We start from the raw sequence: 18,726 nt of genomic DNA on the forward strand, positions 1-18,726 counted from the left end.
CTTAATAAAATCACTTTTGTTCATTACTGAACCCAGAGTAAGCGATTAATACCTGGGGGAGCAAACAGCTGTGCATATCTCTCTATCAATGATATAGAGGGCGGACAATTTATGAGTTTACCCTGTATAAGCTTTATACAGAGTAAAACAGATTTATTTGGGGTTTGGATCCCATTGGGAGCTGGGTGTCTGGGTGCTGGAGATAAGTGACCTGCTGAGCACTTTTTGGTTAAAGTCTGCAGCTTTGTGGGGTGTGGACCAGACTTGGGTCTGTGTTGCAGCAGGCTAGCGAGTCTGGCTCAACAAGGCAGGGTTCTGGAGTCCGAAGCTGGCAGGGAAAATGGGCTCAGAGGTCATTCCAGCACGTCAGGTGACAGTCCCAAGGGAGTCTTTGTGACCGAACCCATCACATTTACATTTCAAGGACAACAGCCATCTTAAATACTTCAGAGAGAAAATATTAGGACTAAAACTGTAAGAACAAAAGTTTATAGTGCTAAGCTACAAATGAGGTCTTATCCAAACTGGGGTCCTCTGTGCCTCTGCCGGTTGTTTGAAAGCCTCAAAACTACCAATTATTTTTTGCTATTTCCCCCCATTTCTTTGCCATTTTCTAATCCATGACAGTACTTTAGCTACTACCCCAGATCTATTTGGTTTCTTTAAGAGTCTCTTGTGAGGGACACTTTTGAAATCCAAATGAAAATCCACCTGTTCTCTTTCATCCACTATTTTGTTTGCATAGTCAAAGAATTCTCTTAGAGTGGAAATACGTAATTGACTACATCTAATTGGTTAAATTGCACACTGGCATAACATTTAGAGAAACAATTTCATGCTTTAATGGATTGCTTTTTGGAAAAGTTAATTCTAGAGCAAACATGAGGAGAAACTTGTTGTTTGAGTCTTATGTGATACACAAGCATTAATTCAAAAAGTAGAAATAGCCACTAAATAGTAACAACACCCTGAGGGGAATGAGGAAATAAGATACCAAAACATAATACGCTAGAAACTTTAGAAGGGGAGAGTTAAATAAAATAAGATGGTTAGTCAAAAATGCCTTAAAGTTGCAAGTAAAGTCCTTATAGGCGGCGGGAGAGTTAAATAAAATAAGATGGTTAGTCAAAAATGCCTTAAAGTTGCAAGTAAAGTCCTTATAGGCGGCAGATACCTATCCTAGGCCTGCTTTCTCCTGGTGATAAAGATGAAGTACTCTCAGAGATCAGGGTATCAAAGAAGAGGTGCTAGAGCAAACTGATAAATTAGAAAGCAACCACTTTTCCTTTACAGTAGGTACAGCTAGTTTGTCCCCAGCAGTTGATGTTAACCTAGGGGTTTGTAATTTACCTGAATCTGAAGTAAGACGCACTGGTCTGTAACTTCCAGGTTCACTCCCACTACTCTCTTCCAGAAAGATATGAAGTTTTCTACCCTCCATTCTACATTTAAAATAGGTAACTTTAATGAGAAAATTGCACATTATTGGTAGCAATTCAGCCACCTCATTCTTGGGTTCCTTCCCTGCTCTTTCACGTGTACTATGAAGTTAAGAGGTAAGGGGGTTTGTTTCAGCAAGTCCTGTTTTGACACCTGATCTGTACCACCAGTGCTTCATCTTCCCTGGAGGAAAGGCAGGAGTAAGGGCTGGCACTGCCCCCGTATCCGGGGTGGAGAGGGGGGAGATGCCCCAGGAACAACGCCTTTACCAACAGATGTGGCTGCACAGCTCCTTCTCCCTCAGGAACGTGGCGCAGGTGCAGGAGTGGGGCTCCCCCAGGAGCACCTGGGGAAACAGACGGACAGCGGCGTCGGTCGCGGCGCAGCAGAGCGGGGGCCTTGGGAAGGACCTCGCGGCCCCCTTGGCTGGCGCCCCGGCAGACGCTGCGGGGCGGCGGGTCACTCAGGACCCAGCGGCGGGCAGGGCTGGCGCGGCACCGCGGGCCTTATAGCGAGCCCGCCCCTGCGGCCCCCCCCCATCTCTCCGTACCCGGTGCGCGGGCCCGCCCTCCTCCCGCAGCAAGAAGCCGGTGGGGCCCAGCTCCCGCACGATGCGCATGGTGCTGCACAGCGCCTGGTCCTGCTGCCAGCTCAGCCCAGCGCTGGCGCACCGCCGCCGGGACATGGCGGGGTCCCGGCTGGCAGTTGGTGGAGGGTCCAGAACGGCAGCCGGTGCCGTGGATGCCGGTCCCCAGAGAAACGGCGCGTCCCCGCGAGCATTCCGCGCATCTCAGCGCGCGCGCCCCCGTGCCGGGCGGGGGCAAAGCGACGCGGTGACGATAACTGGCTGGGTGTGACGCGCGCGGCGCCTTGGCGCCACGGGAGCCGTTAATTGCTGGTGTGGCGTGCGGCGGCGGGCTTCTAGCCGTGGGCCCTTCTAGGCCACGGAGCGTTCGTGCTGCGGGGGCGTCCGCGGATCGGCCTCCGCCCGGCGCTCGATTCCGGGGCTCCCGTCTAGAGCCGCGCAGCTCCGTGGGGCTCGGACTGCTCCGTCGTATTGTTAGGGAAATTCGTGTTATTTCGTGCTACCTCCTGCCCACGTCGGGCCAGGTCCTGCCCCGGGGGTGGGGGTCAGGTCCTGCCCCGCGGTAAGAGGCTGGGGGGCGTCCTGCCCACCCCCCCCCGCCGTGGGGGGATTACAAAGCAAAATTCCAGGTACGGAGGAGAGGCGGGCCGGCCGGGGGTGCTGGCGAATAAATCCACCCCACGCTCTCCCCTGGCAGGGCCCGGGCCTGGTCCCACGCCGGTGTTGTGACCTGGTGCACAGGGTCGCAGCACCACTCCAGTTTGGCGTTGGCCTGTGTGGAGGGGGGCAGAGGCCAGGCCAAACCGCCGTAGTGCTGCGGCCCCGCCAGGTTTTTGCCATTCTTTGGTTTTCATCTGATTTTGTGTTCTTTCACAAGGTGTAAAAAAAAAAAAAAAAAATCACATGTAAATAGAACTATAACCCCACCACAACATCCTACGGCCTCCCTCACAATAGACTTAGCTTCAGGGGACATCTGGGAGGGGTTTGGAGCAAACAGGCAAGTAGATAATGGGGACTTATGGAGCAGCATCCAAGCCCTTCTTCCCAGTGTGTAACTGCTCTTTTATTGCAAGGCCTTTCACCTGTGGGCTTTACCTTTTCCTTTAATCTTTCACGGCCATTGTGAGATGTCTTCCGCTGCAGCATTATTAATGTTCTCTCTTCATTAGCTCCACCTTTCTATAGTCTTACTGCCAGAGTCTGCTTCACCGAATTAAAATCTTGGTGGAACTGACCTGGCTGCAATTCAATCTGGATAAGGAAGGGATGCTTGTTTGCAGGAGAACCTTAGGAATGGTCAGGGGCAGTGTTTACAACACCAGCTGGGAGGGAATGGATACTTGCCTTGTGCCAGAATCATTCACATCATCATAGGTAACAGGCCCAGAAATAGCAGCCCTAATTTAGAACTTAATTGAAATGCTGTGTGAACTCTTTACCTTTCTTTAATGTCATTTTTGCATTTCCCTCTTTATTTTGAGTAGCTAAAAGTAAACCTAAGAACACTCAGAGGTTTATTCAATATTATCTTTACTCTTCACTGTCTGTAGCATTTCCTCAAGGTTGAAAATAACACTTTGTCCTCTACCATTTGGAAAAATTTGATTATTTTCTTATGCAGTTGAAATTAATCTTTTTTTGTTGTATATATATTTTTTCTTGCTTATGTACCAGTAATGTAATATAATAAAATGTGAGTGCCACTCTGGGAACAGTATTTGTTAGTAACCTGATTTTTGTGGAGCCAATAGGGGGAACTGTTGCACTTTGTTTCTTTCTTAATCTTTACATAAATATTGATGATCATTATTTGTTTAGTTATTTTATGTATCTCTTTCTTTTCGATTAATTACCAGTCTCATTCTTTAGGCATCCTTACATAATTAATTCCCCCAATAATATTAAAAATGGACAGCTCATTCCATTTCAATGAAAAATACTCAGCAACAAAAATCATACGGACCTCTTTGAAGCCACATAGTGATTTAACCTCTCCTACCATCTGCTTATCGCTCCTCCAAAGGTATAGGAAAGTAATTATGATGGAATTGTGTCTATTCAGAGGATATTACAGTTCCTACCATCTTGTGTCAATATTAGCTCAAGTATGTTGTGCGCGTATCTGACCGGGTTCGGTTTAGAATTGTTCCATTGGGAGGTAGGCTGATACTGCTCTTTTTTCAGTGGTAGAAGAGGCTGGAGTCTTGTCTGCACAGATTCCAGGGGATCAGCAGGAGACCACGGACTGCCAGTTCTGTATCCCCAGTGTCCTCCACTACCCCTGCTCCCTGTTATTGCATAACAACTTTGTAAGAATAATAAAAACTAGCTCTTTTTCTATGCTCTTGTGACATAACTGTGAATTTAAGCGGATAAACTATAATTGCTAATTCAGATAGGAAGATTCTCATTTTTGTACATTTTAGCTTTACAAGTTGATTACAGAAACACATTTGCTCTGAATCTATCATAAAGGAGAGTTTTATGTTTGTATCAATATTTCTGTCCAGCAGTAGGTGCAGATAGGCTTTACTTGGATAGATAATGTAAAAGTTATACAAACGAACAAAAACATGTGTAACTAACTCTAATCATTGATGTTTAGTTGTAAAATAGCTCTGATTTTTTTCAAGCATCACAATAATTTTCTGTTGTCTGTACTTATAATTTTGGTCACATAAGATTCCAACAGCTGAGAATCAACCTTTTGGATGTGTTTGAAAACTGGATCCTTGTTTGTATTGACTATACAGGAAACAAACTTTGGGCACATCAAAATATCAACTTAAATGTTTGAACAACTTGTTCTTGAAGATATGATAGGGTTTGCTTGATTGTGCATGCTATTCTTTTATTATTTGTGCATGGTAGCTAGTAAAGGCCCCAGTCAGGGACCAAGACGTCATTGTGCTAAGCACACAATTCACTTGAACAATACGACTGATAAACAGTTTCCTTCTGTTTTCATATGCTCAGATTTCCAAAACATTCACCTATTTGGCGGAATTTTCTATATTTGGTCTCTGCGCAAAGGTGCTTGTGTGTTAACTCACAGGGAAAATGTATTCAGCCGTTTTTGAGTTATGGAAGAATGGGGAAAATACTCTGGTAGAAGAAATATTCTCACATTTAAAGGAAAACTAAAAGTGGCTGTACCTTTGCTACAGTTTGAAAAATCTGGACATATTAAAAAAAATTGAGAACATTTGAAAATGTATCCTGATGGACGTGCAATATGAAAAGTCTGGTTTTAACTTCAGATGCAGTGCATATGTAGATGTGGTGATATAACAGTATAGTGGAATGTTGGATGTCATGCTTTGGTCCAAACTTGGCAAACAATCAAAGCAAATGTTTTGGAAAAGCCAGCATTTCATAAATCTGTGGCTACCAAATGCCCTATAGTGAGCATGCTAAAATTAGAAGTATAGCCCAGGAGGTACAAGCAGTGGGACAGGCTTGATATCCCAAGTACAATCCTGCCCAGGACCCTAAGTACTTAGTTGGGCAGCTACCCCATCCTGCCACCTGCGCTGCTGCAGGTACACTTCTATTTTTAGCATGCTAGTCCAATCAAAGCTAGTCTGCCTGAGCTGGAAGTTTGACGTGTAGATGGTCTGTAGTAGGTCAAAGCTAGCTTGAGTAACACTAGTAGTGAAGTTGCTGCAGTACTGTCTAGCCTTGCCCACCTAGGACCCTCAAGCAGCTGGCACCTGTGCTGCTGTGGCTTCCCTGATATTGGTACTCAAGCAACCTAGATCAAAGCTAGCTTTGGTATGTCTATGTATGCTGTAATCTCACTTCCTGATTGTAGTGTAGACATACTCGTAATGCACTGCTGGAAGGTATTCAAATATCTGAATTCTTCCAGCAGTGCATTATGTGTGGTATAAGAATGTATACAAGATAGACTAGAATAGAATTATTCTTCTTCCAACCAGTGACCTTAGGAAGGTTTTAAACTTTACAACTGTAATTTAGTGAGATCTCCTACCATATCTATGATGTTAGTAAATATTCCTTTGGTATAAGCTCTTTGGGTAAGAGATTGATTACTACTCTGTTTGTACGGTGCCTAGCACAGCAGGGCCCATTCTTGGTTGGTTTCTAGGAACTACCATAATAAACCTGATTAATAATATTAATCCTTATTTTACAAGTGGGCTAACTGAGGCACAGTGAGGCTAAGTAACTTTATTAGGTATTTACCAAAACAAGACGGAGGTGTATGTTTTCTCTGATTATCCACAGCCCTCTGTCAAAAGCAATGGGGTTCTAATGATCTTTGTTAAAGGACAATAGCACTGAAGCCAATTAGTTCAAAATTATATAGAGAGATATTACAACTTCCATTTGCAATTTTTTTCAGACCCAAGGAGCTTGGAAACCTTGGAGACTGAAGTGCCCTTTGCTTTTTACCCTGTAGTACCTCCACAAACAAACAAGTCCACCAAATTTAGAAAATTAAATTTAAAATACTGATACTGTGTGAAGATTGTAAAATGGAGCACTCCAATGTCAAGAACTATCAATTAAAGTTCAGTGCTCCACCTTAATTCTGATTCTTTGTTTATGTATACTTACGTAATCACAGTCTATTTCTCATATTGTACCATTAAATTCAAATGGAACTTTGATCATTTGATCTAGTCCTGGGGGTTGAGCAGCATTTAATAGGTGCAGTAGACTTACTCTGTCTTTGAGCATCCAGTACAGCTGCATATCATGGTGTTCTCCAAAGGTAGATGGGCAACTGTAATCTCTCACTCCATCTCTGTGTAATATGTCTGGTCATAGACACCTGTGAATTAGCCATTGCATAGATGCTTGTAGTATTTATGGGGCACGGGCACCAGTAAGAGCTTGCAGGCAGCTGGCTGCTTACTGATTGCACACTCCCTGCAGTATGATTGTGTGATAGAGCAGGGGTTCTCAACCCTTTTCTTTCTGAGGCCCCCCCCCCACTCCATGCTATAAAAACTCCATGGCCAACCTGTGCCACAACAACTGTTTTTCTGCATATAAAAGGCAGGGCTGGCATTAGGGGGGTAGCAAGCAGGGCAATAGCTTGGGGCCCCATGCCACAGGAGGCCCGGAAAAGCTAAGTTGCTTAGGCTTTGGCTTCAGCCTCAGGTGGTGGGGCCTGGGGCCCTGGGTTTCACCCCCATGCGGTGGGGTTTTGGCTTTCTGTCCTGGGCCCCAGCAAGTCTAATGCCAGCCCTGCTTGGCGAACCCCCTGAAACCTGCTTATTGCCCCCCAGGGGCTCCCAGACCCCTGGTTGAGAACCACTGGAACAGATGAACAAGCAAATACTGCTACTTAACATCTTTCTTTGAACTGATTCCTTGAAATTTCCACACCTGCTACTTTCAGATCTTTGCTACTTGTATTGCTCTATTTTAAGGGGTGCTTGCAGTCACTGTCTGCATGCAGGGGAATCATAACCTCACACTGATACAGACTATCTTGTAATAAACAATGGTGTGTTTTCTTCAGCTATTCCTTCCACAGTCTGGTTGTCTGTTATTCATCAGACTCATCCCTGCTAATCAACTACTTTAATGACAGACAACTGAGTTTGTGGTGGAGGTTTGTAATGAGCAGCTGAATTGCATTATTGATGACGATGAGGGCTCAGCATCATAAACAACATGTGAAGCTGAAGTGACATGGTTTTCTTGAAGTAATATTCATGTTATCAATTAATCTTTGTCAGATCATGGGCATCTTTAAGCCACTGGCAGATGCCACAGGAAATAATGTGTAACATAGATTTTAGCCTAGTGATTTTCCCCCACTGTATTTTATACCTGTTAGTGAAGTTCAGCATAGCAGGTGTGTATTGGAAGGATTATACCAACCCTTTTATTGGCAGATTACAAATAACCTGTAGACCAGTGGTTCTCAACCAGGGGTACAAGTACCCCTGGGGATACTCAGAGGTTTTCCAGGGTGTACATCAACTAGATATTTGCTTAGTTTTACAAATAGGCTACATAAAAAGCACTAGCAAAATCAGTATGAACTAACATTTCATACAGACAATGACTTGTTTATATTGCATTATATAGTTTACACTTAAATGTAAGTACAACATTTATATTCCAATCAATTTATTTTAAAATTACATGATAAAAATGAGAAAGTAAGCAATTTTTCAGTGTTAGTGTGCTGAGACACTTTTTTGTATTTTTATGTCTGATTCTGTAAGTAAGTATTTTTTAAGTGAGGTGAAACTTGGGGTTACCAAGACAAATCAGACTCCTGAAAGGGGTACAGTAATCTGGAAAGGTTGAGAACCACTGCTGTTGACGCTCTGCTGTGGGAGACTCTAGATATGCATTGATGTGTGGCTGGGTTCATTGCCTAATTTAAATATATTGGTTTCCAAGTATGTTAACAGTTGTGTTTCTACCTCTGGCGTATACTGGGGTTAGCGTAGTGGTGCATGTGTTACTTCATAATACATGAAATGGCTTGTGTGTGTATATATAAATATATATACCCACTACTGCTCTATGCAGGACGGAATCAGACCTGCTCAGCTATATGTCATTGGTCCTGTACTCTTTAAATCTCAAAGTGAATCTCATTTTTAATTATGTAATTAGAATATACCTAATGAAGTGGGTAAAATGTATACTTTAAATATTTTTTTTATCATGAAACATGCCAGATCATGCTGTTTTTTTATTTTCACATCACAGCAGTCCATTGATCGTTGGATTTATGGTGACCATACATCCTGTTTTGGCCAGCTCCAGCCTCGCCCATGGGGAAGACAGGGCTTGGGCATCCAGTGAAACCACCTCCGGCCTTGTGCAGGGACGGGGTTTTGGGCGAGCAGCTTGGGCCAGCCCTGCTTAGGGGAGGGGAGGGCTTGGGCTACCCCAGGGATCGGCAACCTTTGGCATGTGGCCCATCAGGGAAATCCCTCGGCCTGGGCCGTTTCCCGCAGCCCCCATTGGCCTGGAATGGTGAACCGTGGCCAGTGGGAGCTGCTATCGGCCAAACCTGCAGACACTGCAGGTAAACAAACCATCCCTGCTTACCAGCGGATTTCCCTGATGGGCCACGTGCCAAAGGTTGCCGATCCCTGGGCTATCCCAACATGGTGTCCCGTTTTCCCTTTGGGAAATATGGTCACCCTATGAGTTAAAATATTAGCTGTGGAGGCCTTTATATTTTTGTAGTTAATTTCACACTAAATGTGATACTGATGTTAAATACTAAATGTTAAATTGTTAAAGTGAATTTTCCATTACATATCTCTGGACTCCAAGCTTAAATTCCAGAGGTGAAAGGTCAATACAGTAAAGCAGTGCCTTATCCCAGTGCTCCACCCAAATCGCTAATTATTCAGGTTCAAAAGATTTCCTTTGCAGACTTTCCACTCATTTAAATTGTAACTACCAAACACTTAGGATGACACAACTTCCTGTATTTACTGGAAGTGTTGCTATGAACAGATCCTAATTCCAAATATGAAGCTTCACTTGTGTAACATGGGTGTGGGGGGAAAGGGAAATACAAGAAGTCTTGCAGACATCTTCTAAATTTTTGTAAAGTTGTATGTTGACTTGAAAGATTGTACAGACGATTTAGATTGGTTTGGATGATTTAGATTAGTAATAGCATATTGACCTTCAATCAAATTTCAGCCAAGTTGAAAGTGACCAAAAATCAACTGCATCTTAAATCTATTTGATTAGTTTAATTTATTTCTTATCAGGCTGTTTTCTTTGTTTTGACTCATTCAGTTGTTTCCCAAATATGTTCCAGCTGTACATTATAGGAATATTCTGTACCTGCTTACCTACTCTAAAATAACTATATTATGTATACATATCACTAGAAAAAATAAGAAGATTGGCTGCTGACATCACCAGTCTGATTTCACAAGGTATTAACTAAAAAGAGCAGGTGAACAGAGAATTAGATGATGATATAGGTGGGGATGGTAGTTCCCTTATTTTTAAAGTTGTCCAACACTTCCCATTATAACACCGTATTTTTAGTAAGTTTGCCATACTTTAACTCTTTGGGCTGAAATTTTCCATGATGGTTATCTGCCTTAGACTGAATTTTTATGAAAAGGTTCAGCCATTTTTGAGGATGAGGGAAATATGTTGTTTTGCTATTTAAAAATAGTCTGTCATCCTTTTCTTTGAGAAGCTCTGGCGCCAATATGCTTTGGAGCAGACACTTAAAATCAGGCAGTGAAGTGGTCTTTGTGTCAGGGGTATGCCTTTTGCACTTCTTGTGAAAATGTACCCAAATTTGGCCAATTTATAACCCCTTTTCAAAACATCTTGGTTCACAAATGCTCAGTACAGACTTAGGCTCAGATCCACAAAGATATTCAGGCTCCTAACTTCCATTGAAATCAATGAAAGTTAGGAGCCTAAATATATTTGTGGATCGAGGCCTTAGAGTTTAGTATCTAAAGTCTCCAAAGATTCCATGTACATTGAGCATGCTCAGACCTCTCACAACTCCTACTGCTGACCAGACTATGCATGAATTATCTCCAGAAAGTGACTCGGCATGCTTTAGCCAGGCCTAGGAGCTAAGCCAGTCTTTCCCTCTAATGGCTGCGTTGGGCTGGGCACCAAAATAGAGAGCAGGAATAATGTCTCTTCTGTGCTGTCAGTAACACTCTCCCATGCCCCGTTGGCACCCAGGCAGCCTGACTCAAATGCACAGGTGACAAGATCTGGACCAAGGGGCTGAGGGAAGGGAGCAGATTTGGAAAAGGAGCCTGTGATACTGGGGTGAGTTGGGGGGAGAGAAAAACTGTGACTGATTTGGGGGAGGCTTTGAACTGAGACCCTGGAGGAGGGATTCTGGGATAAATTGGGCAAGGAGATGGCCTGGGGCTCATGGAGGCTGGGATTTGTTGGGCAAGGAGACTAGGAGTAGGGAAGGCTGGGACTGGGAGATGGTGAGGGTAAGGGGAAGAGTCTAAGAGCTAATTATTGGCAGGGGGACAGATTGGTCAAAGAGCTGTGGGGAGGGGAGAAGACTGGGACAAGCTGAACAAGGAGACTGGGGCTGGGAACCTGTTGGGGGGATGGGGGCAGGAGGAGGGAAGACACCCCTGCTCCTTGTCAGATATGTGGGGAGAACTGTGACTGGCTGTCCAAAGAGATTGGGACAAGGAATTGGGAGTCTGGGGAGGGAGACTGATAGGGGATGAGGAATCTGGAGTGGAGACAGGGAACTGGTGTTGAGGAAAGAGAGGTTGAGGGGGAGTTAGGTGGGGAGAAGGTAATTGCCACTGTTAAAATTTGGTGGGAGGAAGAGGCAGACTGGATGAAAGACTGTGAGGAGGGAACTGTGATTGTTTGGGCAAGGAGACGGGCTGAGAATGTCAAAAATTGGGATTTCAATGGGGCATCCAGAGGGGGAGACTGGGACTGACTGGGTGAGGAGACTGGGACTGGGATGAGAAATCTGAGGAAGGGAGACTGGGATTGGGAAGGCAAAGAGAATGGCAGTGAGACAAGGAGCCAGAGGTGGGAAAGTGGTAGGACAGGGACAGAGTTGGAGTGGACAAAACAGAATGACTCAAACTTGGGTAGGGAACAGGCAGAATGATCTGTGACTATCTTAGAATACTCCCTACCAAATCTAGAATGGAACCCAAGATTCTTGAGTCCCACCATTCCTCTGCTGTCAGCAAATACATGTGAAACTCACTGGCTATAAAAGGACTCTGATCTTGCACTGTTGAAGTCAATCTCAAAACTGCCATTGACTTAAGTAGTGCAGGTTTAGGAGGACCATAAAGTGATACGTTATAAGGAAAGCAAAGACTATGTTTATCCCTATTATATTTTTATTACATATTTTACATTATATTTCATATTTTTCAGGTCCTAGTCAGAGCACTGTTGGTAAATAATTAACAAAATATTGGGGTGATGGTGCTGAGAAAAGTTAATGACTTAGATGAGAAATGAAGAAAATTGTAAGATGCAAATACAAAGTGAAATGATCATGCTGCTTCTCTGATGGCATCTTTTTAATGTAACGTTGTTTGATGCGGACAGTACATTCGAGATCGCTAGGCCAGATTACTGCTCCACTGTTGGTAAAAGCTACATGAGGAGGCTATATGGCAGGGAAACCCAAGGATTTTCTCACAAAGATCCCTCCCAAGTTGTTCCATTGGTACTGCATGGTTTGATGGAATGGTACAAGTGCTTCCTCTACCTGGGGTTTCCCCGGAAACTCCATTTTACAGGGTTTCCCTTGCACAGGGTCATGGCTTAAGTTATATTTATACATACTAAATGCTCCTCCAATTACTTTAGAAGTATATAAACACGAGCAATAGTCTTCCCTATGTGGGTGCTTACTCTGACTTAGAGGAGTGGAAACTCCACAGAGTACAGTTTATGGAGTTTCCTGGTAATTCTTCTGCCAGTTGATCACGTTTCACCCTATGTGAAAGATATTGGGGGAGGGGAGTTCCTTTCTCTTGCAGTAGATTCTCAGAAAGCCAGGTGTATATATAGAATCATAGAATCATAGTATATCAGGGTTGGAAGGGACCTCAGGAGGTCATCTAGTCCAACCCCCTGCTCAAAGCAGGACCATATACTGCCATCACAACTGTCAGCCCTAGGCTGAATTTGCTGTTCACTCCTATACACCTCTAATAAAATTACATTCTGAACAGAGCCAGTGAATCACAAAGCACAATGTCTGGAATAAAACAACTACCCAGTTACTAAACTACAATTCTCCAAGGCAAGTCCAGAGTGCAAGGAGGGTATTTATGGTAAATAGAAGCTTCCCACGCATTGTTCATAATGTTCTAAAATCCCCTAAAAGTTATAAAATAATAATTATAATAAGAACAAAAAGCTTGGACGTGTCCTAGCCACTAACTGTAAATCTAATAAAAAAATTGGTGCCAGGACTATGGAATTTAAGGAGCTGTAAGATGCCTGTTATAACTAATCTGTCCTGAAAAAAGAGAGGAAAAAATCCCCCTTTATGGTGGCAGGGAAACTCTTCTCCCCCTATTTATGCTGTATTTCCATTCTGATTTGAAACCAAGAAATACCAGTTATCCTAATAGTTCAGTATAGTTTCTAAGGAAGTTAAGCAAATCTTTGCATAAGCATTTGGCCTAGATCCTCAAAGTTATTTGGACACTTAACTCCCATTACAATCAATTATTCACTGAAAGGGGAGCAATGTCCAGGAATGCTACACTGAAGAGGGTTCAGAGAAGAGCCACAAGAATGATTAGAAAACATGCCTTATAGTGACAGACTCAAAGAGCTCAATCTATTTAGTTTAACAAAGAGAAGGTTAAAAGACTTGAGCATTTTCTATAAGTATCTACACAGAATCACAGAAGTGTAGGGCTGGAACGGACCTTGAGAGATCATCAAGTCTAGCCACTTGCACTGGGGTAGGACCAAGTAAACCTTAGATTACCCCTGACAGGTGTTGTCTAGCCTATTCTTAAAAACCACCAGTGATGGGGATTCCACAGCCTCCCTTGGAAGCCTCTTTCAGAGCTTACCTACCCTGTAGTTAGAAAGGTTTTCCTAATATCTAATCTGAATCTTGCTTTCTGCAGATTAAGCCCATTACTATTGTCTCACCTTCAGTGGACATGAGGAACAATTCACTACTGTCCTCTTTATAGCAGCCCTAGTTTTAACATATTTGAAAACTATCAGGTCAATATATTTAGACTTGAAAGGTTGGATGGTCTTGTGGTTTAGCCACCACACTGGGACTCAGGTGATCTGGTTTAATTTTCCTGTTTGGCCACAGCCTTCCTGTGTGACCTAAAGCAAGTCGCTTAGCTCATAGGTGCTGGAACTAGGGATGCGGGGGGTGCTGCAGCACCCCCTTACTTGAAGTGGTTTCCATTATATACAAGATTTACAGTTTGGTTCAACGGTTCACAGGACCCCCACTATACAAGTTGTTCCAGCACTCCTGACTTAGCCTCTCTGTGCCTTTGTTCACCTATGTAAAATAGGGGTAATGTGTCCTTTTTCCCTACTCTTTGTTCACCTTGTCTGTTCAGGTTGTAACTTCATAGGGGCAGGGGTTATCTCACTATATATCTGTACTGTGTCTAGTGCAATGGGCCCTGATCGTGGTTAGGTCTGCTAGGTGTTACTGTAATACAAATATACAATACAAATATGATAAATTTGGGGTATAGGTTTTTGTCAAACAAATCAACAAAACCAGCCAATGATTTCTGTGACCTCTTGAGAACTGGACAGTAGGTTCTAAATTAATAAGCTGATGTCAGTTCGGCAGACCTCTCTAGCTACATTCTTTCCATGCAGTTTTACAACCCAAAATAAATAAACAACCCTCCCTCCCCCACAAAAAAAAGTACATAGCTCAGACTTTGATGCAGTGCCTCTTTCTCTCTCTCACACACAAAGCACTGCACAGAACTATGAACTACTACAGATGCGGTATTGTTAACATGCAGGATATTATCATGAGTGTGGTAATTTTGGGCGTATTTTGCCATATTCCTATTTGTGATATTGCAAGAGGACTCATCTCACAAAAGCTTATGCTCAAATAAATTGGTTAGTCTCTAAGGTGCCACAAGTACTCCTGTGCTTTTTGCGGATACAGACTAACACGGCTGCTACTCTGAAACCTGTCATCAGGCAGCTCAGGAATTTTGCCCAAACTGCCTGCAATAGCTCCTTCAGCCACTAGTGGCCTCTGTGCTACTTGTGCTCCAGCAGGCCGCCATAGCTGTTGCTGGCAGTCCAGGTGCGTGCCTGTGCTCTGAGAGGAGTGGAGTTCTGGAGCAGATGCAGCAGAGCAAAGCTGCCAGCTGGGCAGCAGTGTTTTCACCCTCACCATCACAGTGCAGGAAGGGGGAGTTCATGTAAGTAAGAGGCCAGGAGGAGCCATTTCCTCTGCAGGCTGGAGACAAGGAGTGACGCTGAGGGGCCATGAGACCCTGCTGGGATGGGGCCTGGCGGAGCCAGCCTGAGAAGAGCCAGCAGGGATCTGGGTGAGGGGAGGGGGGAATTTGGAGAGCAGGTTCCTGGTGGAGCGGAGGCTTGCATTTTTTATGTGCATACTTGGCATACATTAAGGTTGAATTTTTACCCTGTGACTGACTCTAACATACCCTGGGTCTGGTCATGGGGGGTTCCAAAGCCAGGATACGGACCGAACCACAATTAAAGAAAAAAAGAAAAAGAAAAAAAAAAAGAAAGAAATCTCATCACTTTTAGGCCAGTCTCATTATTTTTGTGACCTCTGTGCATAACTGCAGGTATTTAATGTTGTAATAAAAGGCTGCATAATGTTGGAGTGTACTGTTGGAGGAAAGAGTATGGGATCTCTATTGCTTTTACAACTCTTGTGTAAAAAGAAAAGGAGTACTTGTGGCACCTTAGAGACTAACAAATTTATTTGAGCATAAGCTTTTGTGAGCTACAGCTACAACTCTTGTGTAGTCCCTTACAGCTTTGCAAACTGGATGTAAAACCTTACCACAGGTGTATATAGATCAGGGATGGGCAAACTATGGCCCGGGGGCCACATCTGTCCCTTCAGACATTTTAATCTGGTCCTTGAGCTCCCGCCAGGGAGCAGGGTCACGGGCTTGCCCCGCTCTGTGTGTGCTGTGGCTCCCGGAAGCAGCAGCATGTCCCCCCTCCAGCTCCTATGCGTAGGGTCAGCCAGGGAGCTCCACATGCTACCACCACCCCAAGCGCCACCCCTGCCAATGGGTTCCCGGCTAATGGGAGCTGCAGGTATGCCGCCTGGATGCACCTCCACATAGAAGCAGGAACGGGGACATGCCGCTGATTCCGGGAACTGCTTGAGGTAGGCGCTGTCCAGATCCTGCACCCCTGACCCCCTCCTGTGCCCCAACCCCCTGCCCCAGCCCTGATCCTCCTCCCACTTTCTGAACCATTCAGTCCCAGCCCGGAGCACTCTCCTGCCCCATCCCCATGCCTCCTCATCCCCAGCCCCACCCCAGAGCCCGCACCCCCATCGGAGCCCTCACCCCCTCCTGCACCACAACCCCCAATTTCATGAGCATTCATGGCCTGCTATACAATTTCCATACCCAGATGTGGCCCTCGGGCCAAAAAGCTGTTCTTAGGGTTTCCTGTAAAGCCAGTTTCTCGATCCTCAGAGGTTCTCTGGAATAAGTGGATACTGACTCTTGTCAGGAAATGGGCACTAACCTTGTGTAACCCTGACCCATGTCAGGTAACTAGGTCAGGAAATAAAGTTCAGTTTTACTATCACTTCTGTGTTTCATATGCTTTAATATGCATTCCAACACCATTTCCTGACTTCTAAATTATTTCACCGTTCAATTTTGTTATTGTATTGACAGGTTTGTTTCTGGAAAGAATTTAGGATTCTGAGAGTGAAATGTAACAACATTAATAAATATATAAAGATAAAGGGAGAACACCAGCTTGAAATCTTGTTAATTCAAAAATGGAAGTTCTGTCATTTCAGGTGCTACGTCTGACCCTGAGTCCCACTGCAATTTTTTTGTTTTGTCAATTACATCCTGTTTTTTTTAAGTGCGTTTCTCTCTGAATCCAATGACTAGAAACACTCCCATTGACTTCAGTGGAAGTTTTTGATCAGGCCCTATATACAGGAAGCAGTGAAACTGATTATAAAGGAAGTGCTGTCAAATGCACAAAGTAAACACAATGAAAAAGAGAGTTTGTTTGTTTAATCCCAATTAGTTATCAGTTCAAGCGTGTCTTGCTAACAATATGGGAAAACAACCCTTCAGAATCAAGTTTGGTTTGTTGAGGCCCTTTTATCATTTTTACTGTGAATTGACTTAGTGTAACTATGTAGAGGAGATCACGTGTTTCATTAAACAGTACAGTCCTTTTTATTTACCAGTTGAGAGTACGGATATTATCTAGATTGCTGCACTGGGACATTCAGAGATGGTCCTAATAGTGACCGGGACATATGGTTTCCTTTATGGTCGTTTTAAAGAAAATGTGCTTGCCATAGCTTGGCGAGAAGCCCTAGCAGATTAACAAAACCCTAAAATGTACCTACTGGGGGAAAAGGAGGCTTGTAACCCGATGTATGACCTCTAAAGGCTTGGTCCACTGTAGAAACAGAGAAGAGGAAGAACAGTGAAGAACAAATTACTCTGGCACCAAAAAGTGAAGCACGCTTGCTATGTGTGACTATAAAATCACTTGAGAAGATACGAACCTAAGTTTAATGTGCTGTATCGCATGCTTTCTCCTGTTCTTTTGCTTCAAATTACCTTGTACAAATGCCATTGTCTAGGACTAAATTTCGCAGAAGTGCTTTTCTAATGGCATTAAAAAAAGATTGCCCCTGACAGTTTTTTATATATATGTTTCCTATGTGGGGCCAGCCCTCCCAGCCCATTTCCTTCAGTGATATCTGGAGAGGATCTGATAAGCTCTGTGCTGCTTTAGACAGGTGAAAGGGCATTGTCTTCCCCTCCACTCCAGCAGCCAACAACAAAGTCAGACATATGTTATCACCATCACACAGGAAGCCGTGAGCTTGCTTGTGTTCAACAGAGCACAAATACAGGAAGAGAATCAGATTGGTCAAAAGGCGGTGAAACTTTGCTAAGAGAATATTAAACTAATACTATATACTGTTTATGATTTGATTCACAGTCATGCTTCCCCATATTTTTGGTTGGTGCTATATGCCTATAGCATAAAATCATGCAACCATGTAAAACTTTTTACAGGAGGTGTCATCTCTTAGTGAGTGTTTGTTACAGTTTGTACATTTTTAAAAAAACTAGTTCTCTAATAGAGATAATAGCTGTAGCATAACTGCAATATATACTTCACTGTGAAAGACTTAGATCTCATGTTGCAAGTTGACACTATGTTGGGTAATGAATCTAGGGTTCCCATGTGTTACAAAAAAATGCCTTGTCAAATTTGTTAATCTACATATACAATGGTCTCATTTATTTCACAGCCTTGAGTCATCATTTCTGTTTTACTATAGGCTTGTAGGGGATTTCCACTTCTTTGTAATGATAGTTTTGACATATCAGAATACTATTAATAGGAGTTTTGTGGTTTGTGCAGTGATGGCTGATTTTCTGGAATTATGGTCATTAGTACTAATTTTGGATCCAATTGCAGTTTGTCTTCCGTTTCCAGTACATTTGACTACTTGAGGAATGTCTTTCCAGCTTTTTTTTTTTAATTTTTCTTTTTTTTACAATTGCACGTAATGGTGTAGATTCTCTACTCAGGGCTTTGCTCAGTTCAGGAGAAGTGAGGGCCAGGTCCAGCTCTTGGTTCTAAGGGCCAGCCCAAGCTCTGATGCAACATACAACTGTTGCCAGGAAGCTCTAGGTTGCACCATCAATCATAGGTGCTGGAAATAGGTGCTGGTTTGAAATGGTTTCCATCATATACAGAGTCTACAGTTTTGTTCAATGGCTCTCAGCACCCACACTATAAAAATTGTTCCAGTAGCCCTGCCATCAGTGTATGATCCTCAATAGATCCTACATCAGTGGAGGATTAGTGGAACTGAACACAGCTCCACCATGCTCCCCTTACCCCGCCCAACATGCCCCCTATCCTGGGAAGAGAGTTGAAGACAGAGGCTCAGGGCCAGCAACATCACAGATGCACCAACGGAGAGTTCCCCCACTCTCCTGCAGCAA

At 43.7% G+C, this 18,726-nt stretch overlaps 1 protein-coding gene across 1 annotated transcript in view; it reads right to left on the bottom strand.

Annotated features, from left to right (window-relative positions):
- The window catches only part of ZSWIM2 (zinc finger SWIM-type containing 2), a 50,866-nt gene that overhangs the window by 13,058 nt on the left and 19,082 nt on the right, over positions 1-18,726 (bottom strand). The window contains 3 exon segments of the mRNA XM_074967292.1: positions 1,710-1,786; positions 1,991-2,174; positions 2,176-2,484. Coding sequence (XP_074823393.1) covers positions 1,710-1,786; positions 1,991-2,174; positions 2,176-2,484 — 570 coding nt within the window.

The sequence above is a fragment of the Natator depressus genome, chromosome 11 (assembly GCF_965152275.1).
Source record: "Natator depressus isolate rNatDep1 chromosome 11, rNatDep2.hap1, whole genome shotgun sequence".
Taxonomy (NCBI): domain Eukaryota; kingdom Metazoa; phylum Chordata; order Testudines; family Cheloniidae; genus Natator; species Natator depressus.